Genomic DNA, 23508 nt, shown 5'->3' with positions numbered 1-23508 from the left:
ATAATCAAAAGATGCATTATCACCAACGGCTACTCTACGGTCACAAAGTAACATTTTCTCGACAATTATGTCGGATATGTCTTTGATTTATCTACTTGCATGACTACCACACTATGTTTTACCCTCAAGATAGGAATCTGCTTCAATGTTTTACACAATAGGCCTACACCACAAGTTCAAGTGTGAAGCAGCTATCAAAGGCAGAGTATATCGTGAGTGAACTATACAGTACGTCCATCGTGGATTGTATGTTACATGCATTTTGGAAGAGACTCGTGGTGTGAAAAAAAAAAGCAGTTCAGCCAGTACGCATGTTTCAGACGATGCAGCCTTCTTCTTTGTGAGCAACCCCATCCCACAATAGCATGCCACATTACAGGTTTCCAGGCTTTCTTTATAAACCGTTCCTGATTGATGGCTCTTTTCTGGCCGTCAGCAAAATGCACCAAAATCAAAGCGAAGTGCGACGTTAATTCGTCATCCTGTCTTCAAGTAATTTAAGGCCAGGTTCGTAAGAAATCGTCGTCGACCTTGACAGGGGTATGCAGCACCTAGCAGCTAACCGCACCCCATTCTTCGTGCTCACAGGCGGTTTCAGTTCTTCGTCTGAAAGTAATACAAATATCTAGTCTAACATATCTTTGGAATATCCTGAGGTGACAAGTCGTTGATCTCAACCATGCTGCATGCCGAATTCAAATTTAAACGAATCGAGCGCAACGATGTAAACTGTGCGCGAGGAAATTCTACAGAGCTATATAGAATCATACGAAAGTAAGGTCGTTGTTATCAGGTATCTCCTTTTGATTTTCTGCTTTTCTTCTTCTTGTACTGCGGCTCTCTGGATATTCTTTTTTTTTAAGTTTGATTTTGGAAATCTTCATCACTACCGAGCAAACGGGACTTTCCGTAAATTGTCAAGTAAAATCAGATGTTTAAATGTTTTCCTACATATTATATGCTACATACAATATGCACTAAGAATCGACAATCAAGGAACCACGCGTGCACCACACCCCCCCCCCCCAAATTCTTCCCATGTGCTCTGACCGTGCGACTACGTTATTGCTTGAAAGATACATAAAATGTAGAGTTCCAAAGCTACCAAGTTCGTGGAAATCAGCCTTAAACATTTGCAAACACATTCTAATCGCGTACACGAGAGAGACGGGGATATGCGCATAACAGCATGTTTATAACACGATTTCGTCCCATGTGCACAAAAACAACAGCACAAACCCTACGGCGAAATCTACAGGTCTGCATTCCAACGTGCAAAACTGTCTTAGAAGTCTACGAAAATCCGTCAAAAACATTCATCAGTGGTGTAAACCAGGTACGCGACGTCTTGATTTCACCTTCGCTCGCGCTCAAGCAAGGAGTTTACTCCTTGGTTCTGTCATGGAGGTAGAATTTCTTTCTACCTCCATGCTAAAGGTGTCACCAGTGGTCAGTCAAAATGGTGTTCGCAGCCCTATTTTTTTTTCCTCTCTCCAAGTCCTCATTCACTCGATAATGCCAACGACTTATGAAGATCACTTTCTCAAGAAAACAATCGCACACAACGTCGTCTCAAAGATGGGGATTTGCTGCGGATCATTTGAATTCATCATCAAACATGAGAAAAGCCCTTTCGATGGTACGTGAAGGAATGTGCGACGGGGGCATTCAGAGGTTGCTCAGCAAAGCTGAAATCTCAAAGTACACAAAGAAAATCTGTCTGAATCTCAAGAAAATAATGAGATTTACTTTCACGACTGAGGAGTAAGGTTGTTGTTATATTCACACAAGCCCTGTAATAATCAGAACCACACAAATTTCTCCATTGAGAGCAGAGTGATAGAGATGAGATTAAATAATTTCAAAAGCGAATCTGCACATTCACAATTCACGGCAACTGCAAGATATCTAATCTATACAGGTATGCTGTTCTCGAAATCATTCACACCAGCACTAGGTAGATCGGCAATGTCGTAAGAGGCTAAATCTCACGCTTTCCTAAGCTACAAAGTATACATCATTTGACGCAACGAGTAACTTGTGGAAAGGGATACGAAGCAAGGTTCCCCTTCAGTTTTCACTGATCTATATTATCAGGTACCTTTCACCATCAGTACGAAAAGATCATGTCTCTTAAAATTCTTAATTTCTTGACACCAAAGAAATAGGGAAGCTCACCTACACATCACACCAACACAGTGCCTTACAGCTGAATAATGGCATTGACGTGATAACTTAAAATACAGAGTAAAATTCCTCAAATTATAGATGCTATAGCAGCTTGGTGATGGTCTTACCAGTGTTCTTGTAAAGGGATCTCTTCTCCGTTCTTCAAGGGACGTTCCTTCATTGGAAGCAGGCTCTCGGTCCCTCATCCTTTCGGTTCGATCGCCTCTTTGCCTGCTGCTTCTATCTCGGATGTATATTCCCTGACTCGGTACCGAAAAGAGCACAACACACAAAAGGACAGACACCAGATATTTCGAAATCGGCGAAAGGGTGGCCATGTTGAACAGTTAATTCGAATTCCTTACTTTCGGAGTCGTTGGTTGCCGCGCTGAAATGCTAAGCCTTCAAAAATCAAAGGGACCGCCACCGGTGTGGAGGTATGCAAACACCGGGATCTCTCTGGCGAGGCAGTCCCACCAACAAGCTGACAACGTTCGATATCGCCCGTGAAATTCCAAACGAGAGGTACGTAGGATTCTCCAGACTTATATTTGATGGAAAGAGGTTCTGCAGAGTTGAGGAGCGTCCTTCGTGAACAAGTCAACTTGCTTTCTAACTTTCACCAACCTTTGATCTAAGGAGAGTAAGGTTTCCTGTTCATATGATACGACTCGCTTCCAAGTTGCTGCTACTTTCAATGTTGATATTTTTCCCTCAACGTGAGGCGCGCACACATGAGTACTTCATGAAAGGGCGAGCGCATAGCCAGTCAGGATCGTCTGCCAACCCCGGTTACTTTGTGTATGCTAATACCAAGCGCACGCACGCATCGCACTCGCTTCTGACCACTCATAGTCCTCGCTCTCAACAATCCGGAAGTTCAGCGCTGAAAAGAAGCGTTCCGATTCGCTGCTCGCTTGGGAGTTTTATCGACGAATTCTTTTACGCTATTCGATGATGAATGAACGAAACGATGACACTCTTCTTGTCGGCTCATCACTACCCTCCGTGTGCTTCTCTCGCGCTCTCTCCTCACTTCGATGCACACATTCCTCGTCGTACCCCGCATAAAAAAAGTCTCCTTTCGGAATTGCTCAAATTATAATGCAAACGGAGATGTATGTTAGTTTTATGATACTGCGTAAACATTTGAGCAGGAAACCAAGAAACGTGATATGAGCGAACAAGTGATTCATAATCAGAAGTCTGTTTTATTGTCATCATCACTGTATGAAATTGTAAACCCATCAGAGGCTTAAACACTAATCTTTACGCTATGTTTAGCATGGCCCGGGTCCGACAATTACGGTTAATCTCTCGGGCAGGATTGTTCGCATTCCAGAGGTATGTGGCATGCTGTCATGACACTGACAATAATTTTATGCGTTGCAACATGGGATCCAATGTAACATTCCCTGAAAGACACTGATATCATGCGATTAAACATTGACGAACACAATCAATGTTCTTCTAATATCCTTATATGATTCTCTGGATTCTTGTTCGCTATGATTAACATCACCCTCACGGATGATGTTCGTTATTCCAAATTTTCGTTAATCCGAAAATCATAAAAGGTTCGTTATTCCGAAAGTCCGTTAAATCATCCCGAAACAAACACATTTCATATAGGGCCTACATGCAGCTAGACGAAATTACTGCGAAATTGATCCGAACATGTGTGCAGTTATTTTGAAGGCTCGCTTGTCCGAAAATGAAATATGGTTCGTTATTTCCAAAGTTCGGCAAACAGAAAATGAAAAAAAAAAAGAAAAAGAAAAGGTGCTTTACCAACCTTATTTCGTTTTCGGATTTCCAAACTTTCGGAATAATGAATCTTCTTTCATTTTCGGGTTAACATCCTAACTATGACCAACCTCACCGACTATCAAACTATTTACCAGAGAATTGAGTTCACTGAGTCGCGTGAATTCACTGGAAACACACACACGCGCGCGCGCGCACACACACATACACACACATACACAAAGAAACATCGGCCTTTTGGTACAATGATTGTATAACACGTCACCACGTAACATTTATTGAAGTAATTAGGGGGGAGGGGTATCTTAGCCGCAGAAAATGTTACCAGTTTTCACACTTTTCATATATACAATTCTTATCTTGTATATTATGCTTGCATGACCCAGACATGTTCTTGTTGGATATTACGTCCACGCACGTGCACGATGTCAAACTTTTGTCATTAGTTTGCTGATATTCAATAAATAATACACTCAAATTCAAATTTGTATGTATGGGATACTCAAATTCATATTTGTATGTATGCCCATGATTTTCAACATGGCCATTACACACAAAAAACAACAACAAACAAACAGTGAATAATCGCTGTGTATTAAAGTCGAAGAAGGGCAACCTATCAGGGTGCTGTTCGTTATTCCGAAGGTTCAATATTCCGAAGGTTCGCTAATCCGAAACACACAAATCCCTATATACCTAGAGGTTCGTTAATCCGAAAATGAATAAGGGTTCGTTAATCCGAACATTTGTGGCGTTTTTCCGAAGGTTCGTTATTCCGAAGATTTGTTCATCCGAAAATGAAATTCGGAAAAACGAACCTTCGGAATAACGAATCTTCGGACTGAAGAGCCTTCGGAATAACGAACCTTCGGAATAACGAGCTGTAACCATTTATCAATCAATTGCAAATACTCATAAATGAAAACCCTGCTTGAAACGTTCCTATCTCTTTTGACCAGGTTCCCGTTTCATAAAACTTGTTGTCAGTAACAACTGACACATTTCTATGATAAATTTGCTCTCAGCTTATCAGATGCAAGGATTTCAGTAGCTTATAACAACTATCGTAACTTGTTATTGATGACAAGTTTTCTGAAACGGGGCCCAGATCAGCCAGTCTCTCGAGACTGTTGGTATCAAAACTGAAAGAAGCCTGTAAAATTGTGTCAGTCCAGCAAAATCAAGCAAATGTGTCCAGCAAAATCCATCAATACTCGTTTGGTTCAGTGAGATTTAAAAGGGTTGTTTTGATATTGCATCTTACTGTCTTATTTCAAATTGTCGAGACATATGGAAATCAGGTTTTGCCTGATAATTTAACAACAGATATCTTAAAGTTATCATTGCTTCTTTTTTTTTACAACTCTCTAATGATTTCATGCGAACGATATCAATCGCGTTTGGTTTTATTTCATTTCAAAAGAGGTAATTGAGTGGAAATTAATTTGTGTGTAGACCGACAGGAGACGTGTAAAGCGAAACGATCATTACCTCATCATATAAATGGCATAGTGTGGTTTGGACTGGTGTCATCGGTGTGTCAAACCCGCTTCATACAAATCGCAATTTGGGCACTCATACTGTGTCATAAAGAGTCTTGGCTTTGAAACAGAGGGCCCGAGTTCGAGGCCCGCAAAGTGCTTACTTCCTTGGACGAGATGTTCTTACCATAACGCATGTCCCACTTGACGAAGGCACGGGTCTCGATTTATGGGTTCCTGGCAATGCTGGAACAATGGTAATGGCATGGCCCCACTAGAAGAATAGTGCGTACACGTCAGAGGCTACCTTGGATAAGTAAGACCACATGGGTACACGTCACGAGTTCGACACCCAAGAATCATACAGCCCACGAGTCATACAGCTCATGAGTTCGACACTAAGCAAACAAGGCAAATGTCGAACTCTTGGGTCGTTTTTACCTAATATCAAATTCGCGGGCCTTTTTGCTTCGATGTTGAACTCGTGGGCCTTGTTTGTCTGGTGCCGGCACTCATAGGCCTTATTTGGCTAGTGTCGAACTCATGGGCTATATGGCTCGTGGGTTGCATGTTGTGACTCATGGACCTATATTCAATGTCGAACTTGTGGGCAGTGTGACTCGTGAGTGTCGGTCTCGTGGGATGACCCCAACCATACCCGACATACCTCTAATTGATTTTGATCAAACTGCATCGTTCTGTTCTATTCTTGTTTCACTAAAGGTCAACCTATTATATTCATTGAGCATGAGAAAAGTACCGAGAAGTAGCCATAAGATGTGATAAGTGAAAACCCTGCAGAAACCCTGTGCAGAAATCTACCGCAATATTTCCTTAATATAATGACGAAAAAATATTGTTGTTATACAGACCGACTACAACTAATAAGCAAAACAAAGCACCACTTTGACAAAAAGTTATTGGAAATTTAGGCAGTGGCGGATCCAGGAGGGGCGCAACCGGCGCACGCCCCCCCCCCCCCCTTTATTTTTCAAGTTCAAGTTCAAGTTCAAGTTTGTATAACATTTATTTTCCATCTTTTTTCATGTAGGAAATCACATGCATGAAATTATTGTACAGGAAGGCAGAACCTCAAAAAAGCAAAGCTTGTGGTGAGCTGCCTTACAAAAATACATTACATCACAAACACAAGCACAAAAAACAAACAAACAAACAACGAAAACATGATAATAGCTCCCATGACAACATTGAAATGAAATATTCCTCAGAGGGAGTAGTACAGGGAGGGAGTAGTAGGGAGTTTTCGTTAAAAACAAAAGAAATAAAAAGAAAAAATGAAATGAAACCCGGAAGTGGCACCAGATATATAAATTGCGCCCCTTTTTACAGAATTCCTGGATCCGCCCCTGTTCAGGTGCCACTTTCTTCTTGCAAAATGCTTGGATAAAGCATGGGTTAAAGCTTGAAGTTCTTTTTTTATGTGATTTTGAAATGAGCTTGCTTGATTCAAGGGTCGAAAAAGAAATGTTGGACCTGTCTAAAAGATTTTAGAATAGATTACTTTAGAGCTTCAGAAGTCTGTAGCATAGATTGATGCCCCGCCTAAGAATCGGCATTATTTACGGGCTCAAAGTGCAAAGAGCAAGAAGGTCAGTGTTGAGGTCAAATGAAGGTTCGACTCTCAAACTCTAAAGTAGGTCATTGACCGTGTATCTGTAGGCATTAGCCTGTGCGTCAGAAATATTCGTTTGCTATGAAGCGATTTTTCGTTCTGTTTTTTTTTTTTTTTCTTATTTCACTTCCATTTAACGGACATTTACTTATATATCGTAGCAAGGAGTTCCTTATTCTGGCATGGTATACATATATTTTGACTTAGCGAAATGTTTGCAAAATTAAGTTAAAATTCGCCACATCGCTAAGAGCAAAGAAGAGGCTTTGATATCTATTTTTGTGGGTTTTTTTTCCTTGATATTTGTAGAATTAACCACCAGCACTAGCTGGCTTTTGTTTCATTCTGTCTGTTCTCTTTGTTTCAGTTTTCACCTTTTCAGCAACTTTCATCACAGAGTAGGGGACGTGAAGAACAGCCTTCGATCTCAAGAAGAATATCGTTGTCACTTGAAACAGTAAAGATAGTAAAGAATATGAAGAATAGACAGGATTGTATGGTACTATGGTTCTTAATACTGATTTTTTTTTTGTAATTGAAAACATATTAATATATTCATTTTTTATGCAACGAATGATATGGAGGCCTCAGATTGATGAATATGGAAGAAATATTGGACATAATCAAACTACAAAATTATGGCGAAATCATTTTTGAATATGGATAAATCATCGATAATTACGTCATATTATGATAAGATGCTGACACATCACATGACTGTGAGGCTGCTCGATAGAGATAATCTCTTCTCTTCGCATGACCAAAGAATGAATGATTATTTAATTTCTTTCTCTTTTTTCATAACTCTGCTCAAGCGGTGACTTTGTATACCATAGTATAATACTTGCCCACTTTCTTGAGAGAAGAGACAGTTTCCTTATGCAAGGTCCATATATATATATGCATCCAAATCTGTGGAGAAAAAAAAAAAAACATTTTCTTATTAACAAATTTGACGAAAGAATTCACACAGTAAGCTTAATTGAAGATAACTGTATATGGACGCTATATTGATAAAAATTGAAGATAAAGACTGTATGAATTGTATGGACTCTATATAGCATCATATAGCGTCAATACATCTTTATCTTGAATGATCATAACTGACATAAAATCTTTATCGTTCTGTATTATCGCAATAAAATTTTTCTTCTTGCCAGAATGTTTTACAACGAATAACAATTTTGATATAATGTGTGATAAGGAAAGCTTAGACAAAGTTATACACCTTGGGGGTTGGGCTTCGAGTCAGCGTACATCTGTATGCTTTGAAAATATAGTTAGTAATATAGAATCTATACAGTACTAGAAACCATGGGCAAAGTTATGTAAAATGTTTAACAGGGATCCTGGTAAAAAAAAAAAAAAAAAAAAAAAAAATCCTCGCATTACAGAATGACCTATATACTTTTGAAATCACGATGTTCAAGACCGTTTAAAAGAAAAATAAAGGCTCTGTAAAAAGGCAGCAACATTTCAAAGTTCGACGTTCAGTGAGGACAATTTCTGTTTCTTCCCGGGTCATTCTTGTAGTGTCATATACGTACTCTTGACAGTCCCGCCCCTGTATTCACTACGTTGGATGTACCGCCAGTATTTTAGTCTGATGTTTTAACCTTGCTGAACCGGAAAATCTTTTTTTTTTTTTAATATAGTTCTAATTGTGAAGACACGACACGCTTCTTTCTTTTTGATTATTCTCTGCAGTTCTTCTTCGTCTTCTTCTTTTTTCTGCTTGAGTGTGTGAGACTCTTCTGTAACGATTTGTTGTTCTTTCAGCCTCAGATCCATTTTTGCCCTATTGACCTCGGAAAAATAAACGAAATGTCCCGACCGTTTGGTGTCTCTTTTTTCTCAATGGAGGCGGCAAGCAGTTTGTTTTGTCTGTATACAATTGCTATTCTTTGGACAGCCTTTGAAGCGGCCGAGGAACATTGCACTTCTCTTTTAGAGGGACTACGGAGCTGAAAGAAAGGGAAGAGAAAAACAGACAATGCGGGGGTTAAGATAGGCGCACATTCCTCAATGAACTCGTAGATACATTGTTAGGTCCCTCAGGTATACCGACCGTTCCAAACAGGGCCATTGGTAGGCCTATCACAAAGAGCCACCCGAGTAAAGCACGCAAGAATGAGAACAAAGCCTTGAATGACACAAAATGGAGAGGCGGAGCCGCATTTGATTTTTGAAGAGCATTTCCTTGCTTTTATATTAAGCTCTGTAGTCACGTCGGGATCCGATTTATATTGACGTACAGAATAGACATGATTTAGGCTAATGGTATAAGTTCAATGCCACACCGTGTTTCTTCAAACAGTATAGAAGTTTGGTTAACGTGACCGCAAAGACACAAATGATTGCTTGTAAGCAAGCAACCCCATGGCCGACACCATTAAATGGGACTTCCAGTTCAGTTGAAAGTTAGTCTGAAAAGGAGTAAAACTTTCATAGCACAATGAAAATTTGATCGAAATCGGATAAAAAAATAAGGAAGTTATGACATTTTGAAGTTTCACTTATCTTTCAGGAAATAGTTCTTGAACAGTGAATATGAATATGCAGATAGTGAAGAGATGATGTCATCCCCTCACAACTTTTCATATAGTTACCTGATTTTTTTTTTTTTTAAATTTCCAGTTTTCAGTCAAAGGCAGTTACGCGCCAGTCTCAAATCCTGATTTTATATCTAACTGATCGTTATTCTGAAGTTATTCAACAAGGAATAACATCATGCTCCTCATTTCGATAACAGAAACACTGAATTTTTATAATTTGTTGTACACCATTAATGGAAAATTGTGAGGTGATGACATCATCAGCTCACTCATTTGCATATTACATATCAACTATACGAGAACTGTTCTGCAAAAGTAAGTGAAACTTCACAATTTCATAACTTCCCTAATTTCTTTATGATTTTGATCAAATTTTCACTGTTGTACTCGTAAAATTTCATTCTTTCTTATTAGACTAACTTACAACTGGACTACAGAATTCTTTCGAGGGACCAATAAACAATCCGGATACAATGTCTTGCCTGTAGGGCACGCCCATACAGGGACTCGAACGCGGGACCTCATGATCGACAGATACAGGCCTTTTCCACAGAGGGTGTTTTATCAAAATTGCGCCACAGTAACGATAACCATGCGAGTATGACACGTTTTCACAAAACAGTGTTATGACAAGCACGCATTCAGAAGTTCGTTTAAGTGCTAATGCCAATACCTCCCAGACTGACCTACACATGCATAATAGACCTATATTTTTGACATATCCAGAGGATCTAAAAAAAAACAAACAAACAAACAAATACATTAACAAAAACGTATTCTGAGCATCAATTTTTTGTGTTGGAAGATCTAAAAACAAACAAACAAACAAACAAATAAACAAAAACGTATTCTGAGCATCAATCTTAGTTGTGTTGTAATAACACATAGTAATAACTTTCAGGATATAAAAGTATCAAAGTTGCTAGATTATAGATCAAAATAGTATCTCAATGATTATTGTTTTTCCTGAGCTCGAACCAATGAGAGAGCTGAGAGTTGATGACATCATCACCGCCACAAAGTTGTTCATGGTGTTTCGACCAATGTCATTATATACTAAGGAAACACAATAAACTATAAATTCCTGGCCTCCTTATTAAATTTCTAAGTGTTCTGATAAAACCTGCCGATTTCACTCTTTTTTTTTTAAAGTCGGCCTACTCTTTAAAACCCGACAAGGTAGTCTGAGGAAATGCTTTTGGTTTAATGTTAATGATTGAAATATTGATTTGTATATAATATGTGCAGTGACAAGAGTGTGTTTTCATTAGAGAAACAGTAGATTATCATTATCATCAGTTATTTGGCCATACGATTGCAATATAACATACATAATATTATGATGTGAAGGAATGAACATGGTCAAAGGCTCATAAAAAGTGATACTTTTGATCACCCGGAAGCATATGAGCCCTCATGTGCCACTCCCTAGCACATAATGAAGATGTTAATATTAACAAAATTACTTATTTAAAATTTTCAATACACATTAAAAAAAATGAATAAGAATGTACATTGAGAGCGGATAAGAATGTTCGCAGCGTGTAGTGTTTTATGCAAACTGTATAGCGTTAAATAACGTCTTCATCACATAGTATGATATATAACGAAAATTAATGTCCGCATGGAAGTAGTATATACTAGAAATATACAAGAGGGGGACGGACACACACACACACACACACACACACACACCATCGTCTAACCACTCTGGGTGCCATTACGATTATTTTGGGACTTTCTCCTTTTTTTTCACTGCCAATGTACTATTTTAACGGACATTATTTCGACTTCTCAAACCACTTCACATTCCGTGCGTTTTACAATTCCTTCTCGGCGTATTTTCACAGCAAACTATTCATTTATATTTCTTTTCACGGTCGAGATCCTTTAAAACTCCAAAACTTTCGGACTGGATAAAATACCTCCTCGTTTCTGCGTCCCCCTTTTTTCGTCATGTTGACCAAAGGGTACTCCTGTGATTGTGTTGTGCGTTGTATTCTCCCATAGTATTGTTGTACCCCCTGGGTAAGAGGTTGCTAACTCGCTGCACAGACAAGGGGCATGTTTTCTTACTCGTTTTACTCGCAGCCACTTGTTCCTTTTGATCCACCATTCCCTCTAAATCTTAAAGAAAAAGAGAATTCCCCCCTTTTCTCCTCCTTTCAACGAATTCGTGTTGATTTAAGACGGCAAACTTTCCCACTCAATCAAACAATAGATATTACAGTTTTGCTGTCGTGTACCTCCTCCATTTATCACATTCGGCACACACACAAAAAAAAAATGAAAATGAAAATGAGCAGGTATGTGCGAAGCATTATACGAACACACATACCGATTCATTCGGGGTTGAAATATCTGGCCACTTACTGAAAAGTACATTATGGTCATATGGATCAGATTATGGAAAAGTGAGATTTCTATTCACAATTCGGACAAGGTAACTGGTTCATGCATCACAAAGAATGGTCGATAATAACGTGAATGAACAATCAGAGCTGAACAAGTGGCGGTTTGGGTGGTGTAGGCGAGTGTTGGAGGGCACGTCCCATACATTACAGGTGCACGTCACGAGACCGACACCCACGAGTCATACAGCCTACGAGTCATACAGCCCATGAGTCATACAGCCCACGAGTCATAAAAGCCCGTGAGTTCGACACTAAGCAAACAAGGCCCACGAGACTGACACATTAAGGCCCGTGTTGTATCTGTCGAACTCGCGGGCTGTTATCACCTAGTGTCGAACTCATGGGCTGTACGACTCGTGGGATGTGTGACTCATGGACCGTTTTTCAATGTCGAACTCGTGGGCTATATGACTCGTGGGTGTCGGTCTCGTGGGATGCCCCTAAATTGTTTAGGTGCGTTTATTACGAGTATAGACAAAACATGCAATTATGTTTACAGCCTTTGAGTATTCATTCCACTTTGGCAGTCTGTATCATGTTTTTCACATGCTATTTATTTTAGTTTTCCTCTGTAGTATCACAGTGTTTAACAAGTACATTGACACTAAACCCATATTGCGTGGATCATAAGCAAAAGCTTGAATATCTCATGCAAATGGTGTGATGCTTAAAGGTAGAATCCTTGATTATGAAGTAACACGGGCGTGTCCATCGGTAACTGCAGATTAGATACTATCCACGGAAGTAATCAACTGATCAGTTAGACACACGCTGGTGACCCAAGGAAAAAAAGATGTACCATGAATATACATAAAGATACATACCGCAGAAGGAATGACACAGAGTAATCAGTGCGTACTTCAAACAGCGATAACGATAGAGTGCCGATGACCTTTGGCCTTAATATCCATTATTGTCCCAATAGATCTATCATGAATGACGATGACATTTTGAGTCTCCTCATACTTATTCGAAGATACACATGCATAAAGACCACATAAATTTCCAAGAAGAGCTGAAATACACGTAACATATCTATCGTAAGTTAATTGCACACATCATTGGATGAATACTCGATTCTGATTGGTCAAAGGTGCAGTCACTCGTTTTCGCTATACTGCCTGCTCAGCGGTCAGCTAGCGGGTTTTCAAAATACGCGTAAGTACCCCGGGGTAAAGTACACTGTATCTTGCCGGCGTATATCTATATTTGCGCATTGTGAAATTATACTCGTTCTGACCGGTAGCACACCAACTTAATTTTATTGCCTGAAGTTAGTATAGAATAAGTATGAATGAATTAAGTGGGATGCTGTATATAAACTGCCTTTTTTCGGGACACGGCTCGGGGCAAAAAATAACACTGTTGAGAAGTCATCTTTGGGCAAATAGTTTAAACTGTGCTATTTGTACAATATGATGTGACATGGTATCATATTACTCCAATATATTGATACGATTTACTCATTGTAATATTAGGCATAATGATGCAATGTACGTGATACAGAGTAGTGTACAATTGTATGATGTATAGTATCTACATAATACATAGCATAATTATCATTGATTATCATTAAGAATCATCTCACATTAGGACTGTCCAGCAAATCATAGAATTTCTAAGAATTACATTTTCATACATGATACTCATACCACTGGTGATCAGCCGAAACGAATGTCCTGTGTGTGTCATACTTCTTTTATACACACATTATACTTCAACGTCTTTTCCGCTGTTGGCGTGCATGAATTAGAGGAAAGGGCCATTGTAGTCAAGCCGGGTATATCCTTTGTAACGATTCTGTGTAACAATGGTCACAGGCTAAACGCCCGAGGATTTGACACCGTCTAACAAACAACTGGTAATCGGAGACTAACACGTTGTGTTCACATAAAAGTTTAGTCCAGTGAACTGGTATATTGACAACATGACTCATGGAAAGAACACCCGTTCTTAGCCAATGTTAAACCAAACGAGCTGGTGAACATTAGCCGATGATGGGCTCATCGGTGGAATGAACACCTGAAAAATTAAAAAGACATTGTATTCTGACTGAAGATGACAACAAGAAACTGTTTTTTAATCTATATAGTGAGAATAAGAAATACGAACTTGCTTTGATTTCTTCAGATATGTTTGTGTTAAGTTGAATTGAATTGAATTGAATTGAATTGAATTGAATTGAATCGAATCGAAATAAATTGAATTGAATTGAATTGAATTAAATTGAATTGAATTAAACTGAACTGAAGTGAATGTTGTATAATTGTCCACATAATACAAATGTGGAAAAGTGTCTTCCACCAGCGTTACATACGAAAGATATACACAAATAACAATACTATTGTTCAAAGACCACCAGATGCATAACACAACACAGAGAACATTCTGACAAGCAAATCATGTATCGTTAATTATGGTAATAGTTGCTCTCAGTATTCACATATGATATACGAAACGAAATTGACACCAAGATATTATTATTAGTCACTATGAAATTTTATTTCTAGATGAATTTTCATGATAGACAACTGCAGATGAGGAACGCACAGACGAGTTAATACTTTTATAAGGTTTTTGGCTTTTGAATACGCGGTGTGCGTGCGCTGCAGTTATATTTCATGAACGATGACGAAGATTTTCATCGTGTATGGATGTATTTAGTACATACAAAGACAAAGGGAGAGAGCATTGATATGAATATATTGATATAAGCAATTTAATCAATATTGACACTGGTTTTTGAATGTCAGCCCTTCTGAATAGATGTCCCACAAAACAGCACAATAATCATGACAATAAAGACCGACCATCGATGTGCGCCAATGCTGATAAACAATATTGATGACACCTCGCTTCAAACAAGTATTGATGCACTGTCAATACGACTACCCTGCATCAAGACGGAAAAATGAAATTTCTATTTCCAAATGAGTGTGTTTTACTCCCTTTGAAAGTTTTTTTTTTTTCCTTTGAACACGATGTAGGCACTTTCATGCAGACTTTCCTCGCCCTCAGCTCCAGCGGCATTAAGCGGGATTTTTTTGATGTCGACAATGGACGAAAATCCAAAATGTACATAAGATTTTCGTTCAGCAATTATTTCGCAGTTTACTCAAGGACTTTACAAACACGAGACCAACTTCGCTCCGCTCCCCCTCCGTCTCTCTTTGTCCCTCCCTCCATCTCTCTCCCCCTCTCTCATTCTCTCTATCATGCTATAACCGCTCTCCAAACTTTCTCTCCTTCCCATTCTTATGTAAAACACGCATGACCTGTGTTGGCGGTCAGACGGCTCGAGTTTGAACATTTTACCTCTTGACTCCGGCATCTGGGTCGCCTGATTGCACTGATGCGTTGGATTCTTACACGGTAATGTGTACACATATATACTCATTATATATATGTATATAATATATGTTGCGAATTCACGTATTGGCTCATATATATATATATATATAGATATAGATATAGATATAGATATTACTTTATGTGCACAGATATACATGAATGCGTTTACTACAACACATTCAAAAAAGAATCCCCTCTCCATGGCTACTTGAAGGATTTTTTAACACTTTATGCATGACTCTTCGTTCTCTACTGTATCGTCAACGTGGCTGTGCTACGTTCAAATGAGTCCGATAGGAAAATAACAAATTAGTTTTAATACGAGTTCAAAGCCCTGCTCAATAAAATTTTATTAATTTCCCTGACATGCATTTCATTTCTCCATAAGCCGAACAAGAAATTATTTGCCCCTGCGAGGTCTCTACATATCCCTCCAACACTTTTGGATATCATTTTAATATTTTTTTAATTATTTTAGAATATCTCATGTCTCCTGAGTACACCTGTATCTATCTCTGCTTAATTTTGAATATCAAATGACTTAAGGAGGTGGAGACAAAACTCCATGTATTGATAATTATGTCACATGTTCTGCGTTTGTGTGCAAATCTGTGCTTGTATACAATGTGCGCGCGCGTGTGTATATGTAGTGGTAGACAAATATAGATGGATTATATACGCATAAATAGAGTGAGGGGGAGGGGGGGAGATAATGTATAAGATCACACAGATAAATGACATTATGTTTATACATAGCCTCGGAATGCCAACCACGACCCAACCCTTCTGAAAAAAAAAAAAACAACAACAACAACTAATGGCACGCATACCTATACGAGGGCAACGCCCCTGTGGCTACCGCACCGCCGAAGAAAAGTTTGAAGACTCGAAATTAAGTCGGTGACGATGGCGACTATTGGGACACTAGAGGAAGACTCAAAGTTGTGATGAGGAGAGGAGATTAATGACGAACCAGGATCCAGTTGCTTCAGACCTGTCTTTTTCAATTAAGACTTTCAGTGTAGGCCACACATCGACAAACTCTGAAATGGAATACATTACCGATCGACATTAAAGGCACGATATTTTGTGCTCGTCAACAATGTGGTTTTGTTTTGTTTTGTTTTTGTTTTTGCCGTTGTTTTTGTTTTTGTTTTTAATTTCTTCGAAAAAGGAGGCTGTTGAAGTGAGGCAATGGTCGATGCTAATTGCTAATATATCAACACTGCACATTATGAATTGCTTGAACCTGAATTCATAGAATTTCAATATATTTCAAGACTTTGCATGTATTTGACAATTCATCTCATCCGATATCTGTGTGCATCGCGTTTTAGCAGTTTCAGAACAGATGAAACTTTCATTGCCAAGTCCCTGGCCATTTTAATAGAACAAACAAAATGTGTTAAAACCCACAGGTAGTATTGCCTACGTTATCGCTAAAATAAAGTAATATACTATATAATGACATCTCTCTTCTCTCATATTTTTTGTTTTTCTTTCTGAGCATTTGTATCAATAACATTAGGTGAAAGTAAAGGAAAATCCTTTTGCTCATGTTGTCAAAGTATGAATAGCAAAGAGAACTCACTTTGAAAGTCTTTACTTGTTGACATTCATTCTTTCTTTGTTCATACAGACGTACAATTTATGATCATTCACTCATAAGAAAATATAAGAAATGGAACATATGAAATATATAAAATGGGACATATAAAATTGAAAATAATGTTCCCATAGGGGCCTGATTTTGCCAATACATTTAACAAGACATGATAGTTTATGACAAGTTGGAAACGTTATTACGTGTTAATACATGATCAGCAGAACGAACACAGCACTCTAACCGTTAGATTTGGCAAAATATTAAGTATTATTGCAAGCAAAATACGAAATAAAGATCATGTGCGTTTATATAAAATACAAAAACTTGTATTCCTTATCCGTCAACATCATCAACATCATATCTTCCCTTAAACTCTCGTGTGTGGTTTTTCAGGTCTTTCGGTATTAGTCATAACCGAAATCTCAGTCTTCTTCGTTAGAATTACCGCAGGCAAATTGGGATTTCTCGGATCCTCATGCCAGCAGACGATACACAGGCGTCTGACACTCCCTCAAAAAGCTCGTGGAAAAGTTGTTACTTTTTTGTTTGTTTTGTTTTTGTTTTTGTTGTTCAAGAGTGCGGAGAAAGTGATTACGAAGCGGGGGTAATCTGTATAAAAGGTGGCAAAACTCTCACGAGCAGCTCCCAGTCACCGACAGCCAACAGCCGTCTGAACACGGGAAGTTATTGATTAAAGGTGAGAGAGGAGACTGGCGTTGCGTCCAAAACTCCGCCACGATATTTCGCGAAGGTGACGATCAATCGCCAACTTTTCAGAATTCGACCGTGTATTATAGAGCACATAACATCCGTCTAACCTTTGAACTTTGAACTTTATTTTTTAGCTAAGACACCGAGGGAGATAGACAGACGCTGATCGTGAACATAGCAAGCACAAGTCCGAAAATGAACCACAACTGCAATCTACAAAAAAAAAACACACCAAACAACAACACCTGAATATGCCGAATCGTCTATCATTATTCTTACATTTAATTCCGGAAGCATGTTCTATAAGTAAACAAACAAACAAATATCAAAACAAAGCCTAACTGGCATCCGGCGATGAAGCAATCAAACAAACCTATGAAGAAGCAAACAATTCAAACTTGTGGAGGAAAAATTGAAAAATGTTCCCCCAACCTATGTATAATCGGGGAGGTGGGACTCCTACCTTCCTCGTGTACCGAATAGTACAGACTACAATTATTGTGGTTCTGTCAACGACCGTGGTGACATTATTCGATCACCAAGAGTGCGACTAAGTCTTAAATAGAGGCATTCCGTCTACCACCTACCTATTCCCACCCCACTTCACCAACTTGCTCCTCGATTTTCCTCAATTTCCCTCATATTATTTCTATACTTGCATTAGCATGTGTATGTGTATTTTGCGAGTGCCGTATACCTACAGGGAGAAGTGTCAATCAGTTGTTTCTGAAGTGTATATTAAGTACTTGTCACCAGTTATGCAGTGTAATGTTGATTCAGCATAACACCATCTTGATCGTCAACATGAAAACGCCATGATATTTATGAATTTTTCCGTTTGTCTTATACTTGTTCATATACACAATGGAGCCTCCTTTCCTTCATCTGATCGTTATCATGGCCGAGATCACTTTGAAATCACTGCTTGCGTCTACGATTTTCTGTAGGCTCAAACTGTATCAGGAATATCTTTCAAATATATTTTCTGCTATCTCATCGTAGACAGGTTAAAAAGATCCCCTAACCGCCGACAAAATCGTAAAGAAATTACTCTGAATTCTTCACGTTTGAGCAGTGTCTTTTGGGAAACATTGTGAGTTTTTGATTGATTTTGTTGGGAAAGCAATTACTAAAAAAGAAAGGAAAATCGTTTTAATTGCATTATCAAGTTCACCCGTGATAGGGAAGGTGTTTCTCTTGTCGGTTGATTGAACGAATTCTCAAGAGGCTGAAATATGATATACCGTGAGTGATATTCGATAGTTTTCCGCAGTTGGAAAAGTCGTATCCTATCACCTTGACTTTTGGATGTAGAATGATTTACGGGCGATTAAAGGTGGCGTTGTGACGAGACAGGCGGTCAAAAGTTTTCTTTGTTGCTAGTGAGACTTCATTGAACTTGCTATATATGCTCCCGATGTAAATATTCCGTTTTATGTTTCCTTTAATCGAAAGCTTTTAACAAGACAGAAAAAAAGCAGAGAAGATCAAATACAAGATGTCTCTCAAGACAGACAGAATGGGAAGATGCGATGTAGTAATCTGTGTTTGTAGGCACTTATGTATGCTTGTCTGATTGTTTATAATATGTGCATTCATTTATGAATGTGTCTTTATGTATGTGTGTAATTGTCTCTTATACGCTCCGTTCTAAGCTGCGGATTGGTTGTGTTGACACTTTTGAGAATTAGTGAATATATAGAACAACTTTGTAAATGCACAATATATTCTCTCCTAAAAGTTACAACAGAAGAACTGCAAATTTCTTTATCCTACTCACTGAACTGTATGCAATTTTCTTTGACAATGTGGTAATTAAAATTAGAGCAGTAATGGTTTGTGCGTTCAAGTAAATTATATGCGGATGAACTTGTCGCAGAAATTATCATTTTGTCATTAATATAATATTATGATCATGAATGATAAAAAGTAGTAATCGACAGAAATTTGATTCCCGGGACATGTCGGGTTAATCTTCCAGTTCAAACTACATCAGATGTCACCGTTGGAGAGAGACCACACATCACAGGCTTTCGAGGGTCGTTTCAGCGATGCAGGGGGGAACTAAATTGAGGAAACCACTGCTCCGAGATGTATAATTATATTTCGGCGGGCACAATCGGAAACGGCGCAAAACTGAAATCCTGTCTGATTCACCACGGTCACAATGCACGTGAGACAAAGTGCAGAAAAACACTCCACTCTGTCATCTAACCCGAAAGGGAGGTAAATGATTCAAGACAAGAGATTCTAAAGTTGAGAGTTGTCTTTTTCCATTTTTTTCCTTTTCCCCTTTTTTTTTAACGGGGGCCGGGGTGGGGTAGGCATATATAGGGAAACATAATTTTTTTCCTTGTTAACATTTTCTTGGGACAGATTTCTTTCTTGGGTGGTTGTTGCAAAATGTCATTAATCTGTCTATCTACTAGTATCTACCTATCTTTTTATCATATCTTTATCCTTGTATGTATTATGGACGTGTTATATCTCCTTTTTTTTTCTTTGATATCTTCCTACTTATCTCCTTTGCACCAATCTATCCATCCATCCACACACACACAAACACGCACACACACACCCACCCACCCACACACACCCACACACATACGCGTCTATGGTGGAAACCGAGGACCTGTACACCCACAAGAATTTTACCACATAACCAAGGACACACACACACACACACACACACACACATATATATATATATATATATATATATATATATATATGTATATATATATATATATATATATATATATATATATATATATATAATATGTATATATATATATATATATATATATATATATTGATAATCATTATTAATGCTCTTAATCTTTCCAGCCATCAATCCATCAATACATTTGTATATGATTATATTTGTAGAGTCTGTCTCACTTATCAACTCTCATAGTACCTCTATAGTCTACATATGTGTCACAAGGTAGAACTAACTTAATCTCATCTGTTAGCAAGATAGAGAATCTCGTTGACCAACAACTTTCCTTGGCCACTATAGTGTACGGCAGATGCCAATAATAGTTCGCCAACATCAACAATGGTCAGGTGAAACAAAACTATTATTAGAGATAATTAACAAAGTGTTTATAGAACTTATAGAAGAAGCCGTGTGGTAGTGGCAATCGATTGTCTAAGTTACACATTAGGAGGGAGACGAGAAGCGAGGAGGGGGAAATAAATCCATTATCTTTCCTAATAAGTTTTCTTTTATATACTTTCTTCCTTAAAAGTGCATTGACACCTTCTGCTTAAAGACAGAGACAAAGACAAATGTACCCAATTCTTCTTTGCACATGGTGAGCATTAGACATGGCGGAAACACACTCCTTTCAGACCTGATTTGCTCCAGTTACTGCACCAGCCACCCTTGTTGGCACCCGCCCGAATCTTACACAGTGACTTATCAGTGAGTTCACAGGGGCTGGATAAAAAAATTACTCATTCGCGGCAACCCCTCCTCTTTTCTACCCCCCCCCCCCATACACATAAATAAAATGGTGGAAACAATTTAATGCGCAATTTAGCCTCACAAACGACAGAAAACAATGGGCTGTGACTTCCCCCTTTGTCATGAATGCTAGTTTTCAAAACTTTCTTTCTTCCAGTCGCATAGAAGTCTGGTATGACTTCCAAACTTGCGAAGTTTCAGTGCAAGAGCAGGAACAGTAAACAGTTCAGGCAAATAGTTAAAAATAACTAATATATTCATGAAGCAAAACCGTTTTGCGTTATTTTTGTGGGTTTAATGTGGTGTGGTGCGTACAATTGTTGATCCCCATATTGAATATTGATTTTTTTTCCACAATATGAAATTTGTTGTGGATGATGTTAATGATAATCTAATGCTAATTGTTATAATATTCTAAACACTACTTGGCCCATTGTCATTTTCACCACATCCTCACGTAATGCTCTGCCATGGCACGATAACACAAAACAAAACGTAAGGCATAATTTTAAGAGGGAGGGAGAAAAATGTATGGAGGAAGACGATTTTATGACGCCAGATCTATGCAACGCATTGACATACGAAGTCTTCAGAATATCGCCTGCCCCCCCCCCCTTTTTTTTTAATCCGGTGATACAAGTGCACAAAGGATTTCAAGGTTGCCAGAAATCTCACGATTAGAGGGCAAAACCATCTCCAAGGCCGACAACCTTCGTTTGGCAAAGATCATTTTGGGGACTAAATACATGAGTACGTTTCCGCTTGCAATTAGCGAGCGAAGCTAGCAACCAATTAACTCTACGGAATGGGACACTTCTCGACAGGTTAAAGTGTTTGCTTCGAATTTCCCCCAAATGAAATGGTTCCTGGTGCTGATGGGGGACGAGGGGCAGGCTGAGATGATTGATGAGAGGAGGAATTCCCTAAGGGAAAGTGTGGACAGTGGTTCTCTTGGGGGTAAAGAACCTTTGGTAACAAGAGGAAAATAATAAGGATCGGCTCATTGCGAACCCGGTGAAATCTGTATTCTGATTTGCTATTTACAGTCACCATAGAAATGGGAATATTGACGGACTGGCAAACTGGGTAAAAATGTGTGTGAAGGGATAAAATGAGTTCACAACGGGATTAACCGGATTCATTATTAGATTGCCAAATGTGTTTTAAACTTCATTCAGCGTAATGATAACATCCGACCTGATGTACTTCTGATGATAATCGATCATTACCGAGCAATTTTGTGTCATTAATGTAGTGTGATCCTTTCCAGTGATTGTGGTCGTTTTTCTTCTTTCCTCTGGTTTTTAATGCCTTCTCAAAAGCAATTATGGTTACACCCACCCCTTTTTCGAGGCTACAGTATATGTCTAGCCTGAAGTAAGGGCCAAAGCTCCATCCCTTTTCAACGTTCACTTTTCTTTTCTTCTTTTGCATACTGTTTATTTTATTTTTTGCATCATGATGGAAACTGGAAAATTCGCTGTTTTGGACAAACTGCACTGCATGTATGAGGGATTAACGTTCAGTCTGAGACTCTGAGTTATAAAGGTGTAGTAACAATGCGTTGAACTTTATTCCAACACTGCTACTCTTCCTTTTGCTGCAGCTTCTACCACCACCATCACAACAGCAAACAGACAAACATACAAACAAAAACAACAACAAAAGCCACTATTCCTCCTCCCCCACCCCAGCTCATTCTCCGAATGCAACCGGAAGTTATATTTTAAAAATATTTTTGTGCTCTCATGTTTTCTCGAAGGAGGAGTGTATTTTGACTGAATTTGTGGCACAGTGAGACTCCTCTGCCGATACTAAAATTAATCAAATATAATCGATGGCAGGATATTCAAGGTAAACTTCGCTATCTAGTGGATAAGGGAGCTTTTGAAAATAAGGTCATAAATGGAACTCCCAGAGTTTGCTGGATTTAGTACATGGAAAAGATCTAGTTCAGTTTCTACTCGCGCCTTTGCTATACTAGACATATGTAATCCCTCACAAATGAGGTCAATCAATTCGATGTATCTAAGAATAGTTCATCTATTTCTTTTGTCGCCGTGGTTGTTGTTATTGTCGTAGTCATATTGGCCATGTGCACCTTCGCCGCCAGTCAAATCAGACGTGCGCCGCCTGCTGTTAGCATATTTCAAACACGTGCTTGTCATGCAAGAATCCAAACTACTTCCCAGATTCTGTGGTAATGATTTTAAAGGGGTTAACGAGACGAAATATTCCCGTCAAAACTGAGAACAGGTCAAACTAGAAACGGACATTAACCAAACGAACACTTCAGAATATTGACATCAGTGGTCACAGAGAGGAATAAGAAGAGGATTTTTAACCCAT

The 23508-nt window shown here is 38.7% G+C and overlaps 1 protein-coding gene across 1 annotated transcript in view; it reads right to left on the bottom strand.

Moving 5' to 3' along the window:
* LOC140229058 (uncharacterized) overlaps nt 1–2791 on the bottom strand; it is a 40664-nt gene extending 37873 nt beyond the window's left edge. The window contains exon 1 of the mRNA XM_072309318.1: nt 2298–2791. Coding sequence (XP_072165419.1) covers nt 2298–2507 — 210 coding nt within the window. The 5' untranslated portion in view covers nt 2508–2791. The remainder of the gene's footprint in view (nt 1–2297) is intronic.
* Between the last annotated feature and the right edge of the window lie 20717 nt (nt 2792–23508).

The sequence above is a fragment of the Diadema setosum genome, chromosome 5 (genome assembly GCF_964275005.1).
Source record: "Diadema setosum chromosome 5, eeDiaSeto1, whole genome shotgun sequence".
In the NCBI taxonomy this organism is placed as follows: Eukaryota; Metazoa; Echinodermata; class Echinoidea; order Diadematoida; family Diadematidae; genus Diadema; species Diadema setosum.
This window is presented reverse-complemented; position numbering and strand designations above follow the sequence as displayed.